We start from the raw sequence: 22,731 nt of genomic DNA, 5'->3' as shown, positions 1-22,731 counted from the left end.
GTGTGTGAGTGAGGGGTGAGTGTGTGAGTGAGTGGATGAGTGTGTGAGTGAGGGGTGAGTGTGTGAGTGAGAGGGTGAGTGTGTGAGTGAGGGGGTGAGTGTGTGAGTGAAGGGTGAGTGTGTGAGTGAGTGGATGAGTGTGTGAGTGAGGGGGTGAGTGTGTGAGTGAGGGGGTGAGTGTGTGAGTGAGTGGGTGAGTGAGTGAGTGTGTGAGTAAGGGGTGAGTGTGTGAGTGAGGGGGTGAGTGTGTGAGTGAGGGGGTGAGTATGTGAGTGAGGGGGTGAGTGTGTGAGTGAGGGGTGAGTGAGGGGGTGAGTGGGTGAGTGTGTGAGTGAGGGGGTGAGTGTATGAGTGTGTGAGTGAGGGGGTGAGTGTGTGAGTGAGTGGTGAGTGTGTGAGTGAGGGGGTGAGTGTGTGGGTGAGTGGGTGAGTGTGTGAGTGAGGGGTGACGGGGTGAGTGTGTGAGTGAGAGGGTGAGTGTGTGAGTGAGGGGGTGAGTGTGTGAGTGAGGGGGTGAGTGTGTGAGTGAGGGGGTGAGTGGGTGAGTGAGGGGGTGAGTGGGTGAGTGTGTGAGTGAGGGGGTGAGTGGGTGAGTGTGTGATTGAGGGGGTGAGTGTGTGAGTGAGGGGGTGAGTGTGTGAGTGAGGGGGTGAGTGAGGGGGTGAGTGGGTGAGTGTGTGAGTGAGGGGGTGAGTGGGTGAGTGTGTGATTGAGGGGTGAGTGTGTGAGTGAGTGGATGAGCGTGTGAGTGAGGGGGTGAGTGTGTGAGTGAGGGGTGAGCGTGTGAGTGGGTGAGTGTGTGAGTGAGGGGTGAGTGGGTGAGTGTGTGAGTGTGTGAGTGAGCGTGTGAGTGAGGGGGTGAGTGTGTGAGTGAGTGAGGGGTGACCGTTTGAGTGAGTGTGTGAGTGAGGGGGTAAGTGGGTGAGTGTGTGAGTGTGTGAGTGAGGGGGTGAGTGTGTGGGTGAGTGAGGGAGTGAGTGTGTGTGTGAGGGGTGAGTGTGTGGGTGAGTGTGTGAGTGAGGGGGTGAATGTGTGAGTGAGGGGGTGAGTGTGTGGGTGAGTGGGTGAGTGTGTGAGTGAGGGGGTGAGTGTGTGAGTGGGTGAGTGTGTGAGTGAGGGGGTGAGTGTGTGAGTGAGTGAGGGAGTGAGTATGCGAGTTAGCGGGTCAGAGTGTCTGACAGTGAGGGTGTGACTGAGTGAAGGGGTGAGTGAGGGTGTGAGGGAGGGTTGAGTACTTGAGTGAGGAGGTGAGTGAGGGTTGAATTGGTTGAGTAAGATTATAAGTGAATGAAGGGGTGAGTGTCAGGGTGTGAGTGAGTAAATGGGTGAGTGAGGGTGTGACGATGTGAGGGAGTGAGTGAGCGTTATTGTGAGTGGGTGATGGGGTGAGTGATGATTTCAGGTTGTGCGTAAAAGTATGAGTCAGGGTGTGAGTGAGGGTCTTTGTGCGGTGTTGTGAGTGAAGGAGTGAGGGGTGATGTGGTTGTGAGTGAGGGGGTGAGTGAGGAGGATTTGGTTTGAGTGACGGCGTGAATATGACAAACGTGTGGTGAGCATGATGTGTGGTGAGTGTCTGGTATGGTGAGTGTTTTTATGTAAGTTGAGGTTTGTTGGTGGTGAATGTGGTAGTGATCATGGTGAGTGTGTGTAAATTGAGGTTTGTTGGTGGTGAGTGTAGTGGTCAGTGTGGTGGTGAGTATGGGGAGTCTGTATAAGTTGAGGTTTGTTGATGGTGAGTGTGATGGTGAGTGTGGTGAGCGTGTGTACGTTGAGGTTTGTTAGTGGTGAGTGTGGTAGTGATCATGGTGAGTGTGTGTAAGTTGAAGTTTGTCGATGGTGAGTGTTGGTGGTGAGTGTGGTGGTGTGTGTACGTTGAGCTTTGTTGGTGGTGAGGTGCTGGTGAGTGTTGGTGGTGAGTGTGCTGGTGAGTGTTGGTGGTGAGTGGGTGGTGAGTGGGTGGTGAGTGTGCTGGTGAGTGTGCTGGTGAGTGTGCTGGTGGTGAGTGGGTGGTGAGTGGGTGGTGAGTGTGCTGGTGAGTGTTGGTGGTAAGTGGGTGGTGAGTGGGTGGTGAGTGTGCTGGTGAATGTTGGTGGTGAGTGTTGGTGGTGAGTGTGCTGGTGAGTGTTGCTGGTGAGTGTGCTGGTGAGTGTGCTGGTGAGTGTTGGTGGTGAGTGTTGGTGGTGAGTATGATGGTGAGTGTGCTGGTGAGTGTGCTGGTGAGTGTTGGTGGTGAGTGTTGGTGGTGAGTATGATGGTGAGTGTTGGTGGTGAGTGGGTGGTGAGTGTTGGTGGTGAGTGGGTGGTGAGTGTGCTGATGAGTGTTGGTGGTGAGTGGGTGGTGAGTGTTGGTGGTGAGTGTGCTGGTGAGAGTGGGTGGTGAGTGTTGGTGGTGAGTGTTGGTGGTGAGTGTTGGTGGTGAGTGGGTGGTGAGTGTTGGTGGTGAGTGTTGGTGGTGAGTGGGTGGTGAGTGGGTGGTGAGAGTTTGTTGTGAGTGTTGGTGGTGAGTGTTGGTGGTGAGTGTTGGTGGAGAGTGTGCTGGTGAGTGTGCTGGTGAGAGTGGGTGGTGAGTGTGCTGGTGAGTGTTGGCGGTGAGTGGGTGGTGAGTGTGGGTGGTGAGTGTAGGTGGTGAGTGTTGGTGGTGAGTGTGCTGGTGAGTGTTGGTGGTGAGTATTGGTGGTGAGTGTGCTGGTGAGAGTGGGTGGTGAGTGTTGGTGGTGAGTGTTGGTGGTGAGTGGGTGGTGAGTGTTGGTGGTGAGTGTGCTGTTGAGTGTTGGTGGTGAGTGTGGGTGGTGAGTGTGCTAGTGAGAGTGGGTGGTGAGTTTGGGTGGTGAGTGTGCTGGTGAGTGTTGGTGGTGAGTGGGTGGTGAGTGTGGGTGGTGAGTGTGCTGGTGAGTGTTGGTGGTGAGTGTGCTGGTGAGTGTTGGTGGTGAGTGTGCTGGTGGGAGTGGGTGGTGAGTGTGCTGGTGAGTGTTGGTGGTGAGTGTGCTGGTGAGTGTTCGTGGTGAGTGTGGGTGGTGAGTAGGTGGTGAGTGTTGGTGGTGAGTGTTGGTGGTGAGTGGGTGGTAAGTGTTGGTGGTGAGTGTGCTGGTGAGTGTTGGTGGTGAGTGGGTGGTGAGTGGGTGGTGAGTGTTGGTGGTGAGTGTTGGTGGTGAGTGTGCTGGTGAGTGTGCTGGTGAGAGTGGGTGGTGAGTGTGCTGGTGAGTGGGTGGTGAGTGGGTGGTGAGTGTGCTGGTGAGTGTTGGTGGTGAGTGTGCTGGTGAGTGTGCTGGTGAGTGTGCTGGTGAGTGGGTGGTGAGTGTTGGTGGTGAGTGTGCTGGTGAGTGGGTGGTGAGTGGGTGGTGAGTGTGCTGGTGAGTGTGCTGGTGAGTGTTGGTGGTGAGTGGGTGGTGAGTGTTGGTGGTGAGTGTGCTGGTGAGTGTTGCTGGTGAGTGTGCTGTGAGTGTTGGTGGTGATTGTTGGTGGTGAGTGGGTGGTGAGTGTTGGTGGTGAGTGTGCTGGTGAGTGTTGGTGGTGAGAGTGGGTGGTGAGTGTGCTGGTGAGTGGGTGGTGAGTGTGCTGGTGAGAGTGGGTGGTGAGTGTGCTGGTGAGTGTTGGTGGTGAGTGTGCTGGTGAGTGTTGGTGGTGAGTGGGTGGTGAGTGTTGGTGGTGAGTGTGCTGATGAGTGTGCTGGTGAGTGTGCTGGTGAGAGTGGGTGGTGAGTGTGCTGGTGAGTGTTGGTGGTGAGTGTTGGTGGTGAGTGTGCTGGTGAGTGTTGGTGGTGAGTGTGCTGGTGAGTGTTGGTGGTGAGTGGGTGGTGAGTGTGCTGGTGAGTGTGCTGGTGAGTGTTGGTGGTGAGTGGGTGGTGAGTGTTGGTGGTGAGTGGGTGGTGAGTGTTGGTGGTGAGTGTGCTGGTGAGTGTGCTGGTGAGTGTGCTGGTGAGAGTGGGTGGTGAGTGTTGGTGGTGAGTGTTGGTGGTGAGTGTGCTGGTGAGTGTTGGTGGTGAGTGTGCTGGTGAGTGTTGGTGGTGAGTGGGTGGTGAGTGTGCTGGTGAGTGTGCTGGTGAGTGTTGGTGGTGAGTGGGTGGTGAGTGTTGGTGGTGAGTGAGCTGGTGAGAGTGGGTGGTGAGTGTTGGTGGTGAGTGTTGGTGGTGAGTGTGCTGGTGAGTGTTGGTGGTGAGTGGGTGGTGAGTGTGCTGGTGAGTGTGCTGGTGAGAGTGGGTGGTGAGTGTTGGTGGTGAGTGTTGGTGGTGAGTGGGTAGTGAGTGGGTGGTGAGTGTGCTGGTGAGTGTTGGTGGTGAGTGGGTGGTGAGTGTTGGTGGTGAGTGGGTGGTGAGAGTTTGTGGTGAGTGTTGGTGGTGAGTGTTGGTGGTGAGTGTGCTGGTGAGTGTGCTGGTGAGAGTGGGTGGTGAGTGTGCTGGTGAGTGTTGGCTGTGAGTGGGTGGTGATTGTGGGTGGTGAGTGTAGGTGGTGAGTGTTGGTGAGTGTTGGTGGTGAGTATTGGTGGTAAGTGTGCTGGTGAGAGTGGGTGGTGAGTGTTGGTGGTGAGTGTTGGTGGTGAGTGGGTGGTGAGTGTTGGTGGTGAGTGTGCTGTTGAGTGTTGGTGGTGAGTGTGGGTGGTGAGTGTGGGTGGTGAGTGTGCTGGTGAGAGTGGGTGGTGAGTGTGGGTGGTGAGTGTGCTGGTGAGTGAGTGGTGAGTGGGTGGTGAGTGTGCTGGTGAGTGTTGGTGGTGAGTGTGCTGGTGAGTGTGCTGGTGAGTGTGCTGGTGAGTGGGTGGTGAGTGTTGGTGGTGAGTGTGCTGGTGAGTGGGTGGTGAGTGGGTGGTGAGTGGGTGGTGAGTGTTGGTGGTGAGTGGGTGGTGAGTGTGCTGGTGAGTGTGCTGGTGAGTGTTGGTGGTGAGTGGGTGGTGAGTGTTGGTGGTGAGTGTGCTGGTGAGTGTTGCTGGTGAGTGTGCTGTGAGTGTTGGTGGTGATTGTTGGTGGTGAGTGGGTGGTGAGTGTTGGTGGTGAGTGTGCTGGTGAGTGTTGGTGGTGAGAGTGGGTGGTGAGTGTGCTGGTGAGTGGGTGGTGAGTGTGCTGGTGAGAGTGGGTGGTGAGTGTGCTGGTGAGTGTTGGTGGTGAGTGTGCTGGTGAGTGTTGGTGGTGAGTGGGTGGTGAGTGTTGGTGGTGAGTGTGCTGGTGAGTGTGCTGGTGAGTGTGCTGGTGAGAGTGGGTGGTGAGTGTGCTGGTGAGTGTTGGTGGTGAGTGTTGGTGGTGAGTGTGCTGGTGAGTGTTGGTGGTGAGTGTGCTGGTGAGTGTTGGTGGTGAGTGGGTGGTGAGTGTGCTGGTGAGTGTGCTGGTGAGTGTTGGTGGTGAGTGGGTGGTGAGTGTTGGTGGTGAGTGAGCTGGTGAGAGTGGGTGGTGAGTGTTGGTGGTGAGTGTTGGTGGTGAGTGTGCTGGTGAGTGTTGGTGGTGAGTGGGTGGTGAGTGTGCTGGTGAGAGTGGGTGGTGAGTGTTGGTGGTGAGTGTTGGTGGTGAGTGGGTAGTGAGTGGGTGGTGAGTGTGCTGGTGAGTGTTGGTGGTGAGTGGGTGGTGAGTGTTGGTGGTGAGTGGGTGGTGAGAGTTTGTGGTGAGTGTTGGTGGTGAGTGTTGGTGGTGAGTGTGCTGGTGAGTGTGCTGGTGAGAGTGGGTGGTGAGTGTGCTGGTGAGTGTTGGCTGTGAGTGGGTGGTGAGTGTGGGTGGTGAGTGTACGTGGTGAGTGTTGGTGAGTGTTGGTGGTGAGTATTGGTGGTAAGTGTGCTGGTGAGAGTGGGTGGTGAGTGTTGGTGGTGAGTGTTGGTGGTGAGTGGGTGGTGAGTGTTGGTGGTGAGTGTGCTGTTGAGTGTTGGTGGTGAGTGTGGGTGGTGAGTGTGGGTGGTGAGTGTGCTGGTGAGAGTGGGTGGTGAGTGTGGGTGGTGAGTGTGCTGGTGAGTGTTGGTGGTGAGTGGGTGGTGAGTGTTGGTGGTGAGTGGGTGGTGAGAGTGGGTGGTGAGTGTGCTGGTGAGTGTTGGTGGTGAGTGGGTGGTGAGTGTTGGTGGTGAGTGGGTGGTGAGTGTTGGTGGTGAGTGTGCTGGTGAGTGTTGGTGGTGAGAGTGGGTGGTGAGTGTGCTGGTGAGTGTTGCTGGTGAGTGTGCTGGTGAGTGTTGGTGGTGATTGTTGGTGGTGAGTGGGTGGTGAGTTGTTGGTGGTGAGTGGGTGGTCAGTGGGTGGTGAGTGTTGGTGGTGAGTGCTGGTGAGAGTGGGTGGTGAGTGTGCTGGTGAGTGGGTGGTGAGTGTTGGTGGTGAGTGTGCTGGTGAGTGGGTGGTGAGTGTTGCTGGTGAGCGGGTGGTGAGTGTTGGTGGTGAGTGTGCTGGTGAGAGTGGGTGGTGAGTGTGCTGGTGCGTGTTGGTGGTGAGTGTGGGTGGTGAGTGGGTGGTGAGTGTTGGTGGTGAGTGGGTGGTGAGTGTTGGTGGTGAGTGTGCTGGTGAGAGTGGGTGGTGAGTGGGTGGTGAGTGTGCTGGTGAGTGTTGGTGGTGAGTGTGCTGGTGAGTGTTGGTGGTGAGTGTTGGTGGTGAGTGTTGGTGGTGAGTGGGTGGTGAGTGTGCTGGTGAGTGTGCTGGTGAGAGTGGGTGGTGAGTGTGCTGGTGAGTGTTTGTGGTGAGTGTTTGTGGTGAGTGTTGGTGGTGAGTGTGCTGGTGAGTGGGTGGTGAGTGGGTGGTGAGTGTGCTGGTGAGTGTTGGTGGCGAGTGTGATGGTGAGTGTTGGTGGTGAGTGTGCTGGTGAGTGTTGGTGGTGAGTGTGCTGGTGAGTGTGCTGATGAGTGTTGGTGGTGAGTGGGTGGTGAGTGTTGGTGGTGAGTGTTGGTGGTGAGTGTTGGTGGTAAGTGTTGGTGGTGAGTGGGTGGTGAGTGTTGGTGGTGAATGGCTGGTGAGTGTTGGTGGTGAGTGTTGGTGGTGAGTATGATGGTGAGTGTTGGTGGTGAGTGGGTGGTGAGTGTTGGTGGTGAGTGGGTGGTGAGTGTGCTGGTGAGTGTGCTGATGAGTGTTGGTCGTGAGTGGGTGGTGAGTGTTGGTGGTGAGTGTGCTGGTGAGAGTGGGTGGTGAGTGTTGGTGGTGAGTGTTGGTGGTGAGTGGGTGGTGAGTGTTGGTGGTGAGTGGGTGGTGAGTGTTGGTGGTGAGTGGGTGGTGAGAGTTTGTGGTGAGTGTTGGTGGTGAGTGTTGGTGGTGATTGTTGGTGGAGAGTGTGCTGGTGAGTGTGCTGGTGAGAGTGGGTGGTGAGTGTGCTGGTGAGTGTTGGCGGTGAGTGGGTGATGAGTGTGGGTGGTGAGTGTTGGTGGTGAGTGTTGGTGGTGAGTGTGCTGGTGAGTGTTGGTGGTGAGTGGGTGGTGGGTGTGCTGGTGAGTGTTGGTGGTGAGTGTGCTGGTGAGTGTTGGTGGTGAGTGGGTGGTGAGTGTTGGTGGTGAGTGTTGGTGTTGAGTGTGCTGGTGAGTGTTGGTGGTGAGTGTTGGTGGTGAGTGGGTGGTGAGTGTTGGTGGTGAGTGGGTGGTGAGTGTGCTGGTGAGAGTGGGTGGTGAGTAGGTGGTGAGTGTTGGTGGTGAGTGTGCTGGTGAGTGGGTGGTGAGTGTGCTGGTGAGTGGGTGGTGAGTGTTGGTGGTGAGTGGGTGGTGAGTGTGCTGGTGAGTGGGTGGTGAGTGTGCTGGTGAGTGCGTGGTGAGTGGGTGGTGAGTGTTGGTGGTGAGTGTGTTGGTGAGTGGGTGGTGAGTGTTGGTGGTGAGTGTGGGTGGTGAGTGTTGGTGGTGAGTGTGCTGGTGAGTGGGTGGTGAGTGGGTGGTGAGTGTTGCTGGTGAGTGGGTGGTGAGTGGGTGGTGAGTGGGTGGTGAGTGTTGGTGGTGAGTGTGCTGGTGAGTGGGTGGTGAGTGTTGGTGGTGAGTGTGCTGGTGCGTGTTGGTGGTGAGTGGGTGGTGAGTGTTGGTGGTGAGTGTTGGTGGTGAGTGTTGCTGGTGAGTGTTGCTGGTGAGTGTTGGTGGTGAGTGGGTGGTGAGTGGGTGGTGAGTGTTGGTGGTGAGTGTTGCTGGTGAGTGTTGGTGGTAAGTGTTGCTGGTGAGTGTTGGTGGTGAGTGGGTGGTGAGTGGGTGGTGAGTGTTGGTGGTGAGTGTTGCTGGTGAGTGTTGGTGGTAAGTGTTGCTGGTGAGTGTTGGTGGTGAGTGAGTGGTGAGTGTTGGTGGTGAGTGTGCTGGTGAGTGTTGGTGGTGAGTGTTGGTGGTGAGTGTTGGTGGTGAGTGTTGCTGGTGAGTGTTGGTGGTGAGTGGGTGGTGAGTGTGCTGGTGAGTGTTGGTGGTAAGTGTTGTTGGTGAGTGGGTGGTGAGTGTTGGTGGTGAGTGTTGCTGGTGAGTGTTGCTGGTGAGTGTTGCTGGTGAGTGGGTGGTGAGTGTTGGTGGTGAGTGTTGCTGGTGAGTGTTGGTGGTGAGTGTTGCTGGTGAGTGTTGGTGGTGAGTGTTGCTGGTGAGTGGGTGGTGAGTGTTGCTGGTGAGTGTTACTGGTGAGTGTGTTTGTGTACCCACGCTGTTCCCCAATTAGCTTGGCCCTCTGACCCTTCCCATAAATCTCACATCCCCTGTGTGTGCGGAGTCCGTGCAGCGAGCGACGGGAGAGTGATAGGGAGGCAAATGAGCGGGCTGATCACGGACACCGTGTTGCTGGGGGAGGGAAACACGGCGAGATGGTTGGACACGTAGTGGAGTAGAATGGCGTGCTGGGGAAACTGCGCGATTGTATTGATCACACGGACAGTGTTGGGGTCATTTGGGGGCTAGCCTATGGAAGGCGTAAACAGCGTGGTGTGAAGTTCAACCACTGCAGACACATCCCATGAGATTATCATCTGGCAGACCCCGAGTCCTGAACGCGGCAGCAGGAGGAATCTCCGGGGGAAGTCCACGGCAATGGTGACCGTGATGGTAGCAGCGAGAGGAGAAGAGTGTGACTGCCTGCCGGATGAGCGAGCCGTTGGAGTAAATCAATTGAAAGTTTATCGGGTGCAGCAGTGGTTATAGTGTCGCTGTGTGCAGTAACAGTGTCACTGTGTGCAGTAACAGTGTCACTGTGTGCAGTAACAGTGTCACTGTGTGCAGTAACAGTGTCACTGTGTGCAGTAACAGTGTCACTGTGTGCAGTAACAGTGTCGCTGTGTGCAGTAACAGTGTCGCTGTGTGCAGTAACAGTGTCGCTGTGTGCAGTAACAGTGTCGGTGTCGCTGTGTGCAGTAACAGTGTCGCTGTGTGCAGTAACAGTGTCGCTGTGTGCAGTAACAGTGTCGCTGTGTGCAGTAACAGTGACAGTGTCGCTGCGTGCAGTAACGGTGTCACTGTGTGCAGTAACAGTGTCACTGTGTGCAGTAACAGTGTCGCTGTGTGCAGTAACAGTGTCGCTCCGTGCAGTAACAGTGACAGTGTCGCTGTGTGCAGTAACAGTGTCGCTGTGTGCAGTAACAGTGTCGCTGTGTGCAGTAACAGTGTCGCTGTGTACAGTGACAGTGTCGCTGTGTACAGTGACAGTGTCGCTGTGTGCAGTAACAGTGACGGTGTCGCTGTGTGCAGTAACAGTGACAGTGTCGCTGTGTGCAGTAACAGTGACAGTGTCGCTGTGTGCAGTAACAGTGACAGTGTCGCTGTGTGCAGTAACAGTGACGGTGTCGCTGTGTGCAGTAACAGTGACAGTGTCGCTGTGTGCAGTAACAGTGTCGCTGTGTGCAGTAACAGTGACACTGTCGCTGTGTGCAGTAACAGTGTCGGTGTCGCTGTGTGCAGTAACAGTGTCAGTGTCGCTGTGTGCAGTAACAGTGTCAGTGTCGCTGTGTGCAGTAACAGCGTCAGTGTCGCTGTGTGCAGTAACAGTGACGGTGTCGCTGTGTGCAGTAACAGTGACGGTGTCGCTGTGTGCAGTAACAGTGTCGCTGTGTGCAGTAACAGTGTCGCTGTGTGCAGTAACAGTGACGCTGTGTGCAGTGACAGTAACAGTGTCGCTGTGTGCAGTAACAGTAACAGTGTCGCTGTGTGCAGTAACAGTGACAGTGTCGCTGTGTGCAGTAACAGTGACAGTGTCGCTGTGTGCAGTAACAGTGACGGTGTCGCTGTGTGCAGTAACAGTGACAGTGTCGCTGTGTGCAGTGACAGTGTCGCTGTGTGCAGTAACAGTGTCGCTGTGTGCAGTAACAGTGACAGTGTCGCTGTGTGCAGTAACAGTGTCGCTGTGTGCAGTAACAGTGTCGCTGGGTGCAGTAACAGTGACACTGTCGCTGTGTGCAGTAACAGTGACGGTTTCGCTGAGTGCAGTAACAGTGGCGGTGTCGCTGTGTGCAGTAACAGTGTCGCTGTGTGCAGTAACAGCGTCAGTGTCGCTGTGTGCAGTAACAGTGACGGTGTCGCTGTGTGCAGTAACAGTGACGGTGTCGCCGTGTGCAGTAACAGTGTCGCTGTGTGCAGTAACAGTGTCGCTGTGTGCAGTAACAGTGTCGCTGTGTGCAGTAACAGTGACGCTGTGTGCAGTGACAGTAACAGTGTCGCTGTGTGCAGTAACAGTAACAGTGTCGCTGTGTGCAGTAACAGTGACAGTGTCGCTGTGTGCAGTAACAGTGACAGTGTCGCTGTGTGCAGTAACAGTGACGGTGTCGCTGTGTGCAGTAACAGTGACAGTGTCGCTGTGTGCAGTGACAGTGACAGTGTCGCTGTGTGCAGTAACAGTGTCGCTGTGTGCAGTAACAGTGACAGTGTCGCTGTGTGCAGTAACAGTGTCGCTGTGTGCAGTAACAGTGTCGCTGGGTGCAGTAACAGTGACACTGTCGCTGTGTGCAGTAACAGTGACGGTTTCGCCGAGTGCAGTAACAGTGTCGGTGTCGCTGTGTGCAGTAACAGTGTCGCTGTGTGCAGTAACAGTAACAGTGTCGCTGGGTACAGTAACAGTGACACTGTCGCTGTGTGCAGTAACAGTGACGGTGTCGCTGAGTGCAGTAACAGTGACGGTGTCGCTGTGTGCATTAACAGTGTCAGTGTCGCTGTGTGCAGTAGCAGTGACGGTGTCGCTGTGTGCAGTAACAGTGACAGTGTCGCTGTGTGCACTAACAGTGACAGTGTCGCCTGGTGCAGTAACAGTGACAGTTTCGCTATGTGCAGTAACAGTGACAGTGTCGCTGTGTGCAGTAACAGTGTCGCTGTGTGCAGTAACAGTGTCGCTGTGTGCAGTAACAGTAACAGTGTCGCTGGGTGCAGTAACAGTGACACTGTCGCTGTGTGCAGTAACAGTGACGGTTTCGCTGAGTGCAGTAACAGTGTCGGTGTCGCTGTGTGCAGTAACAGTGTCGCTGTGTGCAGTAACAGTAACAGTGTCGCTGGGTGCAGTAACAGTGACACTGTCGCTGTGTGTAGTAACAGTGACGGTGTCGCTGAGTGCAGTAACAGTGACGGTGTCGCTGTGTGCATTAACAGTGTCGGTGTCGCTGTGTGCAGTAACAGTGTCAGTGTCGCTGTGTGCAGTAGCAGTGACGGTGTCGCTGTGTGCAGTAACAGTGACGGTGTCGCTGTGTGCACTAACAGTGTCGCTGTGTGCAGTAACAGTGTCGGTGTCGCTGTGTGCAGTAACAGTGTCGGTGTCGCTGTGTGCAGTAACAGTGTTGCTGTGTGCAGTAACAGTGACGGTGTTGCTGTGTGCAGTAACAGTGACAGTGTCGCTGTGTGCAGTAACAGTAACAGTGTCGCTGTGTGCAGTAACAGTGACAGTGTCGCTGTGTGCAGTAACAGTGACAGTGTTGCTGTGTGCAGTAACAGTAACAGTGTCGCTGTGTGCAGTAACAGTGACGGTGTCGCTGTGTGCAGTAACAGTGACGGTGTCGCTGTGTGCAGTAACAGTGTCACTGAGTGCAGTAACAGTGTCACTGTGTGCAGTAACAGTGTCGCTGTGTGCAGTAACAGTGACGGTGTTGCTGTGTGCAGTAACAGTGACGTTGTCGCTGTGTGCAGTAACAGTGACGGTGTCGCTGTGTGCAGTAACAGTGACGGTGTCGCTGTGTGCAGTAACAGTGACGGTGTCGCTGTGTGCAGTAACAGTGATGGTGTCGCTGTGTGCAGTAACAGTAACAGTGTCGCTGTGTGCAGTAACAGTAACAGTGTCGCTGTGTGCAGTAACAGTGACAGTGTCGCTGTGTGCAGTAACAGTGACAGTGTCGCTGTGTGCAGTAACAGTGACGGTGTCGCTGTGTGCAGTAACAGTGACGGTGTCGCTGTGTGCAGTAACAGTGTCGCTATGTGCAGTAACAGTGACAGTGTCGCTGTGTGCAGTAACAGTGACAGTGTCGCTATTTGCAGTAACAGTAACAGTGTCGCTGTGTGCAGTAACAGTGTCGCTGTGTGCAGTAACAGTGACAGTGTCGCTGTGTGCAGTAACAGTGACAGTATCGCTGTGTGCAGTAACAGTGACAGTATCGCTGTGTGCAGTAACAGTGACGGTGTCGCTGTGTGCAGTAACAGTGACGGTGTCGCTTTGTACAGTGACGGTGTCGCTTTGTGCAGTAACAGTGTCGCTGTGTGCAGTAACAGTGACAGTGTCGCTGTGTGCAGTAACAGTGACAGTGTCGCTGTGTGCAGTAACAATGACAGTGTTGCTGTGTGCAGTAACAGTGACGGTCTCGCTAAGTGCAGTAACAGTGATAGTGTTGCTGTGTGCAGCAGCAGTGATAATATTGCTGGGTGCAGGAGCAGTGATAGTGTTTCTGTGTGCGGGGCGATGGAGGGATGTGTGTATAACACAAGGGAGGATCATGAAGGAAGTGATCTCGTTTACAGGCAGAGCTCGCTTGTAGAACACCGATTCGTTACAGCGCTCTTTGACCTGGAGAACATTTTCCCCAACAAGTTGTAGACTTCAACAATCTACAAAGCGCTTACGAGTAATTACATGCAGCACGAAACGTAACCACACCCATCATTCGCTCAGCCAATGAGAGCGGCCTACGCTCTGGAGCCAACCAGATCCCACCGCCGACCCACGCGATTCGATTATCAGGATTCGTCGTCACGATTACATTATTATTTTCTTTGTTGAAGTCGACTTTTTCTTTTTCATTGCCAAGGTGACAATAACTCACGAGACCAGAATAGAGTCTCAGGCTCCACCTAAAATAAACGTCACTACAGAAATGTTGACCGAGGGCATCACTAAGGCCATCACGGAGGTCCTGTGGAGCTCTTCTCTGAGAGTGACGCGGACTAAGAGAGCAGCAGCTCCTCCAACTGTGGGCCTTGTAGGGGGATTACAGCAGAAGGCACTCGTGAGTGCAGTCCATAATAGTTACTGTTATATCAAATAATAGATTTTATTCATTTCGTCATGTTTACTATCTGTATTATTATTAGCACTCTGACCACATAATTAAGCCCACATATATTCCTCATGCGTCAAAAATAACGCTGTCGGGTACACATCCCCAATACATGCAATTATATAATGACCCCTTTTAGCGCTGATTGGATTAGCGCTCACTTGTCCAGGAACGCATTGTGGGCACTAAGCCAGGTCTGCCTGCATTCTTTGTACTGTGTTTGTGTGTGTACTATGTGTGTGGGCTGTGTTCCATTGCCCCCCATGACTCATGTCTCCACGTCCCCGCATCCCTGTGGCTCATATACCCATGTTCCTGTGTCCCCATTGCTCTATGTCACTGCATCCCCACATACAATATCCTTGTGCTTTCGTGTCTCCTTGTGCCTACATCTTAGGATGGATCCACTGCCCCTGAGGGAGACACCCACTCTCTCCACGCTCTTCCAGGAGCCGCTCCCCCCTCCTCCCGGTTACCATGGCGACGACCCGGTCCCCCCGCCTCCCGGTTACTGTGGCAATGATCCTGCCCCGCCTCCTCCCGATTACCACAGCGATGACACAAACTTGCCCCCTCCTCCCAGCTACCAGGGGGAGCCCCTGCCCCCACCTCCCGGCTACCACGGCGACGACCTGCCCCCCCCGCCTCCCGGTTACCAAGGAGACAACTCAACCCTGCCTCTCCAGGATCACCACGGCGATGTCGCCTTCCCTCCACCTCCCGAATACGTTGTCGATGAAGGCGTCGTCGTCGACACACATCCGCAAGGGTATCCTGACGGACCCCTCCCCGAGGGTCACGGGGTTCCCGGGGTTTCCTTTCAGGACCCCCTGAGCTCCTTCCTCAGCGGCGAGCAGCTCGAGCGAAGTGTGTGCCTCGCGCGCCACGCCATCGCCACCGCATCGGGCGGTGCGACCGCGGCGGCAGGCCCGCCCATCGGTGGATTCCCTGTGTCACCCGGACGAGCCCCCAGTGTTGTCGGGGAGCTCTGGGGAGACGGTTCGGACGCCGAGGGGTCCGAATTGGGGACCGGGTTCCGGACCGAGGACCCCCCAACGCCACCAGAGAGCTGGGACACGAGGTCGGACACGGCGTCACTCTCGTCGTTTGTGGAGAGCCTTGTGCTGGAGAAGCCCTTCTCGACGGCCGGGACTGGAACCGGCACCACTACCGGGGGGCTGCATGACGGAACCGGAGAGGCGCCCAGGCGAGCGCCGGGCCATGGTAACAATGGCCACGGAAACAATGGCCACTAAAACAATTGGTCACAGTAACAATGGCCACGTAAACAATGACTATAGTAACAATGACCATGGAAACAATAGCCATGGTAACAATGACCTGGGTAACAATGGCCAAGGTAACAATGGCCAAGGTAACAATGGACACATAACAATGACCATGATAACAATGGGCAAGGTAACAATTAGCATGGAAACAATGGTCATGGAAGCAATAGCCACGGTAACAATGACCCGGGTAACAATGGCCTCCGTAACAATGGCCAAGGTAACAATACCAGCGATAACAATGAGCAGGTGACAATGACCACGGAAACAATGGCCACGGTTACAGTGGACAAGATAACGATGCCATGGAAATAATGACTTGGGTAACAATGTGCAGTGTAACAATGGATAGGTAACAATGGCCACGATAACAATGGCCATGGTAACATTGGCCACGGTAACTGACCACAGAAACAATGGAGGTGTCACGTGTACAGGATGGAGTAGGATATGATAAGCAACTAGGAGGTTGGAACGAGGAGGAGGAGGTAGCGATGAGTGTGACTCGAGTGCAGAGTGGGGGAGGAGAGCCGTTCACTGTGAGTGAGTGAGCAAGTGGTTAGGTAGATAAGTAGCCTGGTGAATATCTATAGACAATCTGTTTCAGAGACAATGCATATACGATCAGAGCATGTTTGTTTGCACGTTCACCACAAGTAAGTACAGTTATGCAGGCTTGATTCCTTGGTAAAGGTCTCTGGTGTTTGAACATCTTAACACCTGTTTTATTGCCAAAAAGGGGCAAAACCTATTCTTATTTTTCATAATTTGATACTGGCAAAAAGGTCCCATGATATCGGTAGACTAACATAGAGGCACATAGACTCAGGTCGAGGCCCATATACTCAGGTAGAGGTATTTAAGCACGTGAGGGTGGTGAGAGTGGTTCGGGTGGTGAGGATAATACTGATTGTATCGCCATGCCCCCTACTCCCCCAGCCCCCTCTTTCACGCAGAGGCTGCGCAGCTGTCGAGTAAGCGAGGGGTCACAGGTCGTCATGGAGTGTCACGTGACTGGTGACCCTACACCCACAGTCAGGTGACACAACACTCACCGGCCACTCAGCACCACTCACCCACACACTTACCCACTTGCTCCCATACTCACACACGTGCAGACAGCAATCAGCACTCATCCACATCGTCACGCTCACCCAAACGAGTATCCATATGTGAGAGAGTGCGTGTGTAAGCCTCAACAGAGTGCAGGGGGCACGTGGTGTTAGCGAGAAGCACCCATAAAGTTGGGCACGGTATACGAGGGGGGTGGGTGGTCAGCACCACATCTTAGCCGCCTTTCTCTTCCAAGTTGTGAAGTTGACACACCGCACACCAGGTACTGATTTTGAGTCGACCTAGGGGAGGGAGGACGGGCTCAGATAATTGTCACTGGTATTTAGTAGCCGTGAGCGCGAATCGAACTCAGGTCACCAGGTGAGTAGCGCAGCCTGCTAACCTCGGCGCCACCGCTCCCCATGCAAAGACCCACAGACACACTCTCACATACAGACACACTCCCACACAACGACACGCTCATACACAGAGACACTGTCACACACACACAGACACACGCACACACAAAGACAAAGAGACAAAGACAAAGATCTCCCGTATAGCCTTTACAGACTGTTGGGGCAAGTGCTTTATGCGAGCGCCTATGAAGGCCGACACAGCGCACGAGAGGGTGGGTGGCCAAGCACCACGCCCTGCCGCCTTTGTCTCCCCGGGGGCGGAGTTTACACACCGCACCAGGTACTCATTTGAGGCTGCGTCGACTTTTGTGGAGGCCCAGGACCGGTTCAGATAAGCGTCACAGGTGTTGGCCATGAGCAGGAATCGAACTCGGGTTGCCGGATTCGTAGCACAGCGCACTAACCGCTACATTACCACTCCCAACTCACACATGGACACAGACAGACAGACACAGACACAACAACAGCAAGAACCACCATTCGCCACTAAGTGGCGGTGACGTCACCACAACGCTTGTGCCAGGCCATGTGCACCTTGAGGCCACGTGAAGTGTCGAACGCCCGCGGGCAGGAGGTCACGGGGCAGACCCAGGTGCCACGGGTCGACTGACTGAGATGACTGGCTGATGCACCACCTGTGCCCCCTACTGTGCCAACCTGCTGTGCTTTAGCCACCCGGCGCTCCGCTCGTTGTTCTGAGCGTCGCTCCTCCGTCCTCTGTTGTTGTTGGAGGGCGACTGCCTCCAACTGCCCAGTAGCATCCTTCACGAGCCTCCTCCACAGAGGCCGATCTTGACACCGCTGGTACCAGTCATCGGCAAGTCCACTCAGCTCCACGTCCTCCTGTACCACATCACTCCATCTCTTCTCTAGCCCGTGCCGCGCCCGCTTAGCCCCCTCAATCCGGCCAAACAAAAGCTGTTTCGGCATGCGGTGGCTGGGCATGCGGGCTACATGACCCAGCCATCGCAGCCTTGCCTGCCGGAGGAGCTCACCGATGGGACCCTGCCCAGATCTTTCAAGGATTTGTGAGCTCCTCACACAATCCAGTCTGGTTAAACCCAGGATGGATCGTAGGCAGGCCAGCCTAAATGTTTCTAACCGGCGAAGATGTTCCATTAGGGGGGTCCACGTTTCGCAAGCGTAGAGAAGGGAGGGAATGACCGTGGCCGAGAAGACCTGAAGCTTAGTGCGGAGCGACAGACCAGGTAGCTTCCACACAGCGTTACGCAACCGATGAAAAGATATTGCCGCTCGACTGATTCGGAGTGAGACCTCTGCTGTTAAACTGGAGCCAGTCATAAGCACACTGCCCAGGTATGGGAAACTCTCCACTCTCTCCACAACTGCCCCAACACCGATTGGGAGTTGTGGGGGTGGAGTGTCCGATGGTACAAAATACCCAGGCAGGTGCTTAGTTTTGGTGGGGCTGATAGTAAGGCTCCATCTCTTAGTGGCACACTCCAGTCTCAGCAGCAGCATCTCCAACTCCTCCTCTGAATGAGCAGCTATTACCAAATCATCGGCATACATAACGTGGTTGAGCAATAGGGAGCCATCCCTTGACTGCACCCGTGCATCGATCAGCCTCCCATTATATATGTACCAAATGGAGATTCCCCCGGTACAGCTATTGAAGGCTTCACGAACTACGTGGTCAAAATACATGTGAAATAATGTGGGAGCCAGAGGACATCCATGTCGCACCCCAAGGTGTACAGGGAATGGCTCTGACTCCCTCCCACGTAGTTTTACCCGGGCCCGCTCACCATCATGAAGGTCCTTAATGATCGTGAGCAGGGGGTCATGGAATCCAAAAGCACGAAGAACAACCCAGAGCCCAGGCCTACTGATGGTATCATAGGCCTTGACCAGGTCAATAAAGCAGAGATGTAGGTCTTGTTGGAATTCCCTACACCTCTGCTGTAGCAGACGGACAGAAAATATGGCATCTGTGCAGGACCGACCTTTCCTGAAACCGCATTGGGGCTCCGCAAGCCTCTTCTCAGCGTGCCTGGCAAGGCGATGTTGAATAATCCTTGCCAGGACCTTTCCCAGCACACTGAGGAGTGAGATGCCCCTGTAGTTGTTACAGACACTCACACACACACAGACACTCACACACACACAGACACTCACACAGACCCCCCCCCCCCCAGGGTTCGTCTATTTTTGAGTCGCTCTAGGCTGCACCTGTCCCTCCCCCACCTCCGTCCCCCAACCCCGCCCCTCCATCAACCCCGCCCCTCCAAACAGCCACGTGGAAACCCACACTCACTCACACTCCTCACTCACACACGCACTCACTCCCTCTCACTCACTCACACTCACTCACTCACTCTCACTCACTCACTCTCACACTCACACACTCCTCACACTCCTCATCCTCACACTCACCCACTCACACTCATCCTCACACTCACCCACTCACACTCACTCACACTCCTCATCCTCACACTCACCCACTCACTCACACTCCTTATCCTCACACTCAACAACAACAACAACAACCGCCATTCGCCACTAAGTGGCGGTGACGTCACCACGACGCTTGTGCCAGGCTATGTGCACCCTGAGGCCACGTGAAGTGTCGAACGCCCGCTGGCAGGAGGTCACGGGGCAGACCCAGGTGCCACGGGTCGACTGACTGAGATGACTGGCTGATGCACCACCTGTGCCCCCTACTGTGCCAACCTGCTGTGCTTTAGCCACCCGGCGCTCCGCTCGCTGTTGTGAGCGTCGCTCCTCCGCCCTCCGTTGTTGTTGGAGGGCGACTGCCTCCAACTGCCCAGTAGCATCCTTCACGAGCCTCCTCCACAGAGGCCGATCTTGACACCGCTGGTACCAGTCATCGGCAAGTCCACTCAGCTCCACGTCCTCCTGTACCACATCACTCCATCTCTTCTCTAGCCCGTGCCGCGCCCGCTTAGCCCCCTCAATCCGGCCAAACAAAAGCTGTTTCGGCATGCGGTGGCTGGGCATGCGGGCTACATGACCCAGCCATCGCAGCCTTGCCTGCCGGAGGAGCTCACCGATGGGACCCTGCCCAGATCTTTCAAGGATTTGTGAGCTCCTCACACAATCCAGTCTGGTTAAACCCAGGATGGATCGTAGGCAGGCCAGCCTAAATGTTTCTAACCGGCGAAGATGTTCCATTAGGGGGGTCCACGTTTCGCAAGCGTAGAGAAGGGAGGGAATGACCGTGGCCGAGAAGACCTGAAGCTTAGTGCGGAGCGACAGACCAGGTAGCTTCCACACAGCGTTACGCAACCGATGAAAAGATATTGCCGCTCGACTGATTCGGAGTGAGACCTCTGCTGTTAAACTGGTGCCAGTCATAAGCACACTGCCCAGGTATGGGAAACTCTCCACTCTCTCCACAACTGCCCCATCACCGATTGGGAGTTGTGGGGGTGGAGTGTCCGATGGTACAAAATACCCAGGCAGGTGCTTGGTTTTGGTGGGGCTGATGGTAAGGCCCCACCTCTTAGTGGCACGCTCCAGTCTCAGCAGCAGCGTCTCCAACTCCTCCTCTGACTGAGCAGCTATTACCAAGTCATCAGCATACATAACGTGGTTGAGCAATAGGGAGCCATCCCTTGACCGCACCCGGGCATCGATTAGCCTCCCATTATATCTGTACCATATGGAGATTCCCCCGGTACAGCTATTGAAGGCTTCACGAACTACGTGGTCAAAATAGATGTTAAATAATGTGGGAGCCAGAGGACATCCCTGTCGCACCCCAAGGTGTACAGGGAATGGCTCTGACTCCCGGCCACGTAGTTTTACCCGGGCCCGCTCACCATCATGAAGGTCCTTAATGATCGTGAGCAGAGGGTCAGGTACTCCAAAAGCACGAAGAACGACCCAGAGCCCAGGCCTACTGATGGTATCATAGGCCTTGACCAGGTCAATAAAGCAGAGATGTAGGTCTTGTTGGAATTCCCTACACCTCTGCTGTAGCAGACGGACAGAAAATATGGCATCTGTGCAGGACCGCCCTTTCCTGAAACCGCATTGGGGCTCCGCAAGCCTCTCCTCAGCGTGCCTGGCAAGGCGATGCTGAATAATCCTTGCCAGGACCTTTCCCGGCACACTGAGGAGTGAGATGCCCCTGTAGTTGTTACAGTCTGTGCGGTCCCCCTTCTTAAAAAGGGGGACCACCAGGGCATCCTTCCAATCCTGCGGAACCCGTCCAGTGGTCCAGACTGTTGTTATGATGTCATATAGGGCAGTCTGTGCACAAACGCCACCCTCCCTCAGCATTTCGCTTGGAAGATCATCTCTGCCCGCTGCCTTTCCTGGTCTCAGACTCCGAATCGCCTTCAATACTTCCTCAGCAGATGGCACCTCAGCCAGCCACTCACAGGGGGTGACTTCATCCAATATTTGAGGCACCGCAGCCTCAGCAGGGTCATCCTCACTTTGTGCCACGATGTTTTCCTGGCTGAGGGATTTTCCCTCCCCCAGGACCTCACAGAAATGCTCAGCAAATCTGCGAACCTGTTCCTGGGGGTCGGAAATTGGATCGCCGTTTTTTCCCCTAATGATGGTAATAGGTGTGGCGCTGCAGGTTACTTTTTTGATGGAGTTAAATAGAGATTTGTGATCACGGGCCACTGAGGCAGACTCCATCTCCTCAGCAACCCGCGACCACCACCCATCCTTGCAGCGCCTCACGGCTCTCCGAACCTCCGAGCGAAGGCTGCGGTAAGCCTCCTCATTCTCTGACGTGGGACTCTGTAGCCGATGACAGTGGGCCTGTCGCTTTTTCTCAACCATCGTGAACAACTCCTCTGTCATCCAGGGTGTCTGGGGAGGTCTGGACCGCGTACCCAAAGCAGCCATTGCAGCTGCATGAGTCACAGTCCTAAACCTCGCCCATTTACCCTCGACATCAGGAGGAGTCGGGGACGATGCCAATCCCAGCCGCAAGCGATGATGAAATTCTCGCTTGCAACTTTCATCAGATAACTGAGACCAGGCCACTTTAGGTTGGAATGGGGTCCTGGGTGTACACCCACTACCGGAGTGGAAGAATGGCAGGCGCATCTTACAGATGACTAGTCGATGGTCAGAGGGCAGATCAGCTCCACGGTAGGTCCTGGTGTCAAGGACATGGGCTCGCATTCGCTGGTCCGTCACTATGTAGTCCAGCAGATGTTCTTGCTTGGACCCGGCATGCATCCATGATGTTGTGTGGATGCGCCGATGCCGGAACAGCGTGTTGGTAATTACAAGCCCATGGGCTGCACAAAAATCTAGCAGCCTCCTACCGTTGTTATTGAGCTGATCTGGCCCATGCCCTCCAATCACTCCAGGCCAGGTGCCAGTATCATGACCAACTCGGGCATTGAAGTCACCCAACATGATGACTCTATCCCGAGGGGCCACTTTAGCCAGCACCTGTGACAGGAGGTCATAGAAGGCATCTGACTCATCGGCTTTGCCTGCATCCCTCCACGGATGTTCATCTTCGGTGGGGGCATAAGTAACCACGACCACCATTCCTCGCCTCCTGTTGATGGGAAGGCGAGCCCAAAGTAGCCTGGGGCTTACAACTTCCCACACCTCACCGCCACGCTCCCACGCCCCCTTCATTCTTTTGTTCAAAAGAAGACCCACACCCTGTTGTTTGGCAGTCTGCTGCCCCGAGTAGAGGACTGTCCACCCCTCATGGTGGCAGGAGCCAGAGCCGGTCCACCGGACCTCCTGAATGCCGCATAGATCCAGGCGGTACCGGTCCAGCTCCCGACAGAGGAGTGGCAGCCTCTCCTCTGCAGTGAGCGTTCGAACATTCCACGTGGCCAACCGTAGTGGCTTTTCGTTGTTTCTGGAGTAGCCCCGAGGGTAGGTATTCAATCTCCTGGCTCCGCCAATTGGGGTTTGGCCAGGAGACGTCATAGACGCCTGGCCCCCCGGGGCCTCCGGCACAAGCTTAGTTGTTACATATTTAAGTTTAATTCGTAGTTTCGTGGTAATTAATTGAAGGTGGAGGGGTTACCAGCCCCTCGCACCCATCCAGAGCCCCCGTTTAGCCCCTGTGGTGGATACATATGCCATGAGGGGAGGAGCCAATCAAAATTGGATCTCCCCCCACAGCGCTGTCCACGACAGAGTTGCCCGTCCGGCACCGCGAGGAGGTAGGGGGTTGTTTTGCCGGACACTCACCCACTCACACTCACTCACACTCCTCATCCTCACACTCACCCACTCACTCACACTCCTTATCCTCACACTCACCCACTCACTCACCCACTCACTCACACTCCTCATCCTCATCCTCACACTCACCCACTCACTCACCCACTCACCCACTCACTCACTCACACTCCTCCTCATCCTCGCTCACTAACCCATTCACACTCATCCTCACCCACTCACCCGCTCACACTACTCTTTATCCGCTCACTCTCTCTCACTCACCCACCCACTCACCATTAGATCCACGCTCACGCTCATCCTCACATATCATACACAGACCCCAAGATGCACATAAGAGACCAATAGACTTACATTGAGACTCATAGACACACAGACATTCATTGACTTACAATGAGACCCATAGACTCGTACAGACCCATAGACTCAGATACTCATAGACGTATATATAAACTCGTACAGACC

General features: G+C 54.9%; 1 protein-coding gene across 2 annotated transcripts in view; it reads left to right on the top strand.

The window, feature by feature from the left end:
* Nucleotides 1-22,731, top strand: part of LOC116944486 (uncharacterized) — a 43,797-nt gene that overhangs the window by 819 nt on the left and 20,247 nt on the right. For both annotated transcript variants that reach the window (XM_032958127.2, XM_032958126.2), the window contains exons 2-3: nt 13,738-14,564; nt 15,569-15,668. In XM_032958127.2, coding sequence (XP_032814018.1) covers nt 13,739-14,564; nt 15,569-15,668 — 926 coding nt within the window. In that variant the 5' untranslated portion in view covers nt 13,738. The remainder of the gene's footprint in view (nt 1-13,737; nt 14,565-15,568; nt 15,669-22,731) is intronic.

This window comes from Petromyzon marinus, chromosome 21 (genome assembly GCF_048934315.1).
Source record: "Petromyzon marinus isolate PM22_M1 ecotype Great Lakes invasive population chromosome 21, UKy_Petmar_22M1.pri1.0, whole genome shotgun sequence".
NCBI lineage: Eukaryota > Metazoa > Chordata > Hyperoartia > Petromyzontiformes > Petromyzontidae > Petromyzon > Petromyzon marinus.
This window is presented reverse-complemented; position numbering and strand designations above follow the sequence as displayed.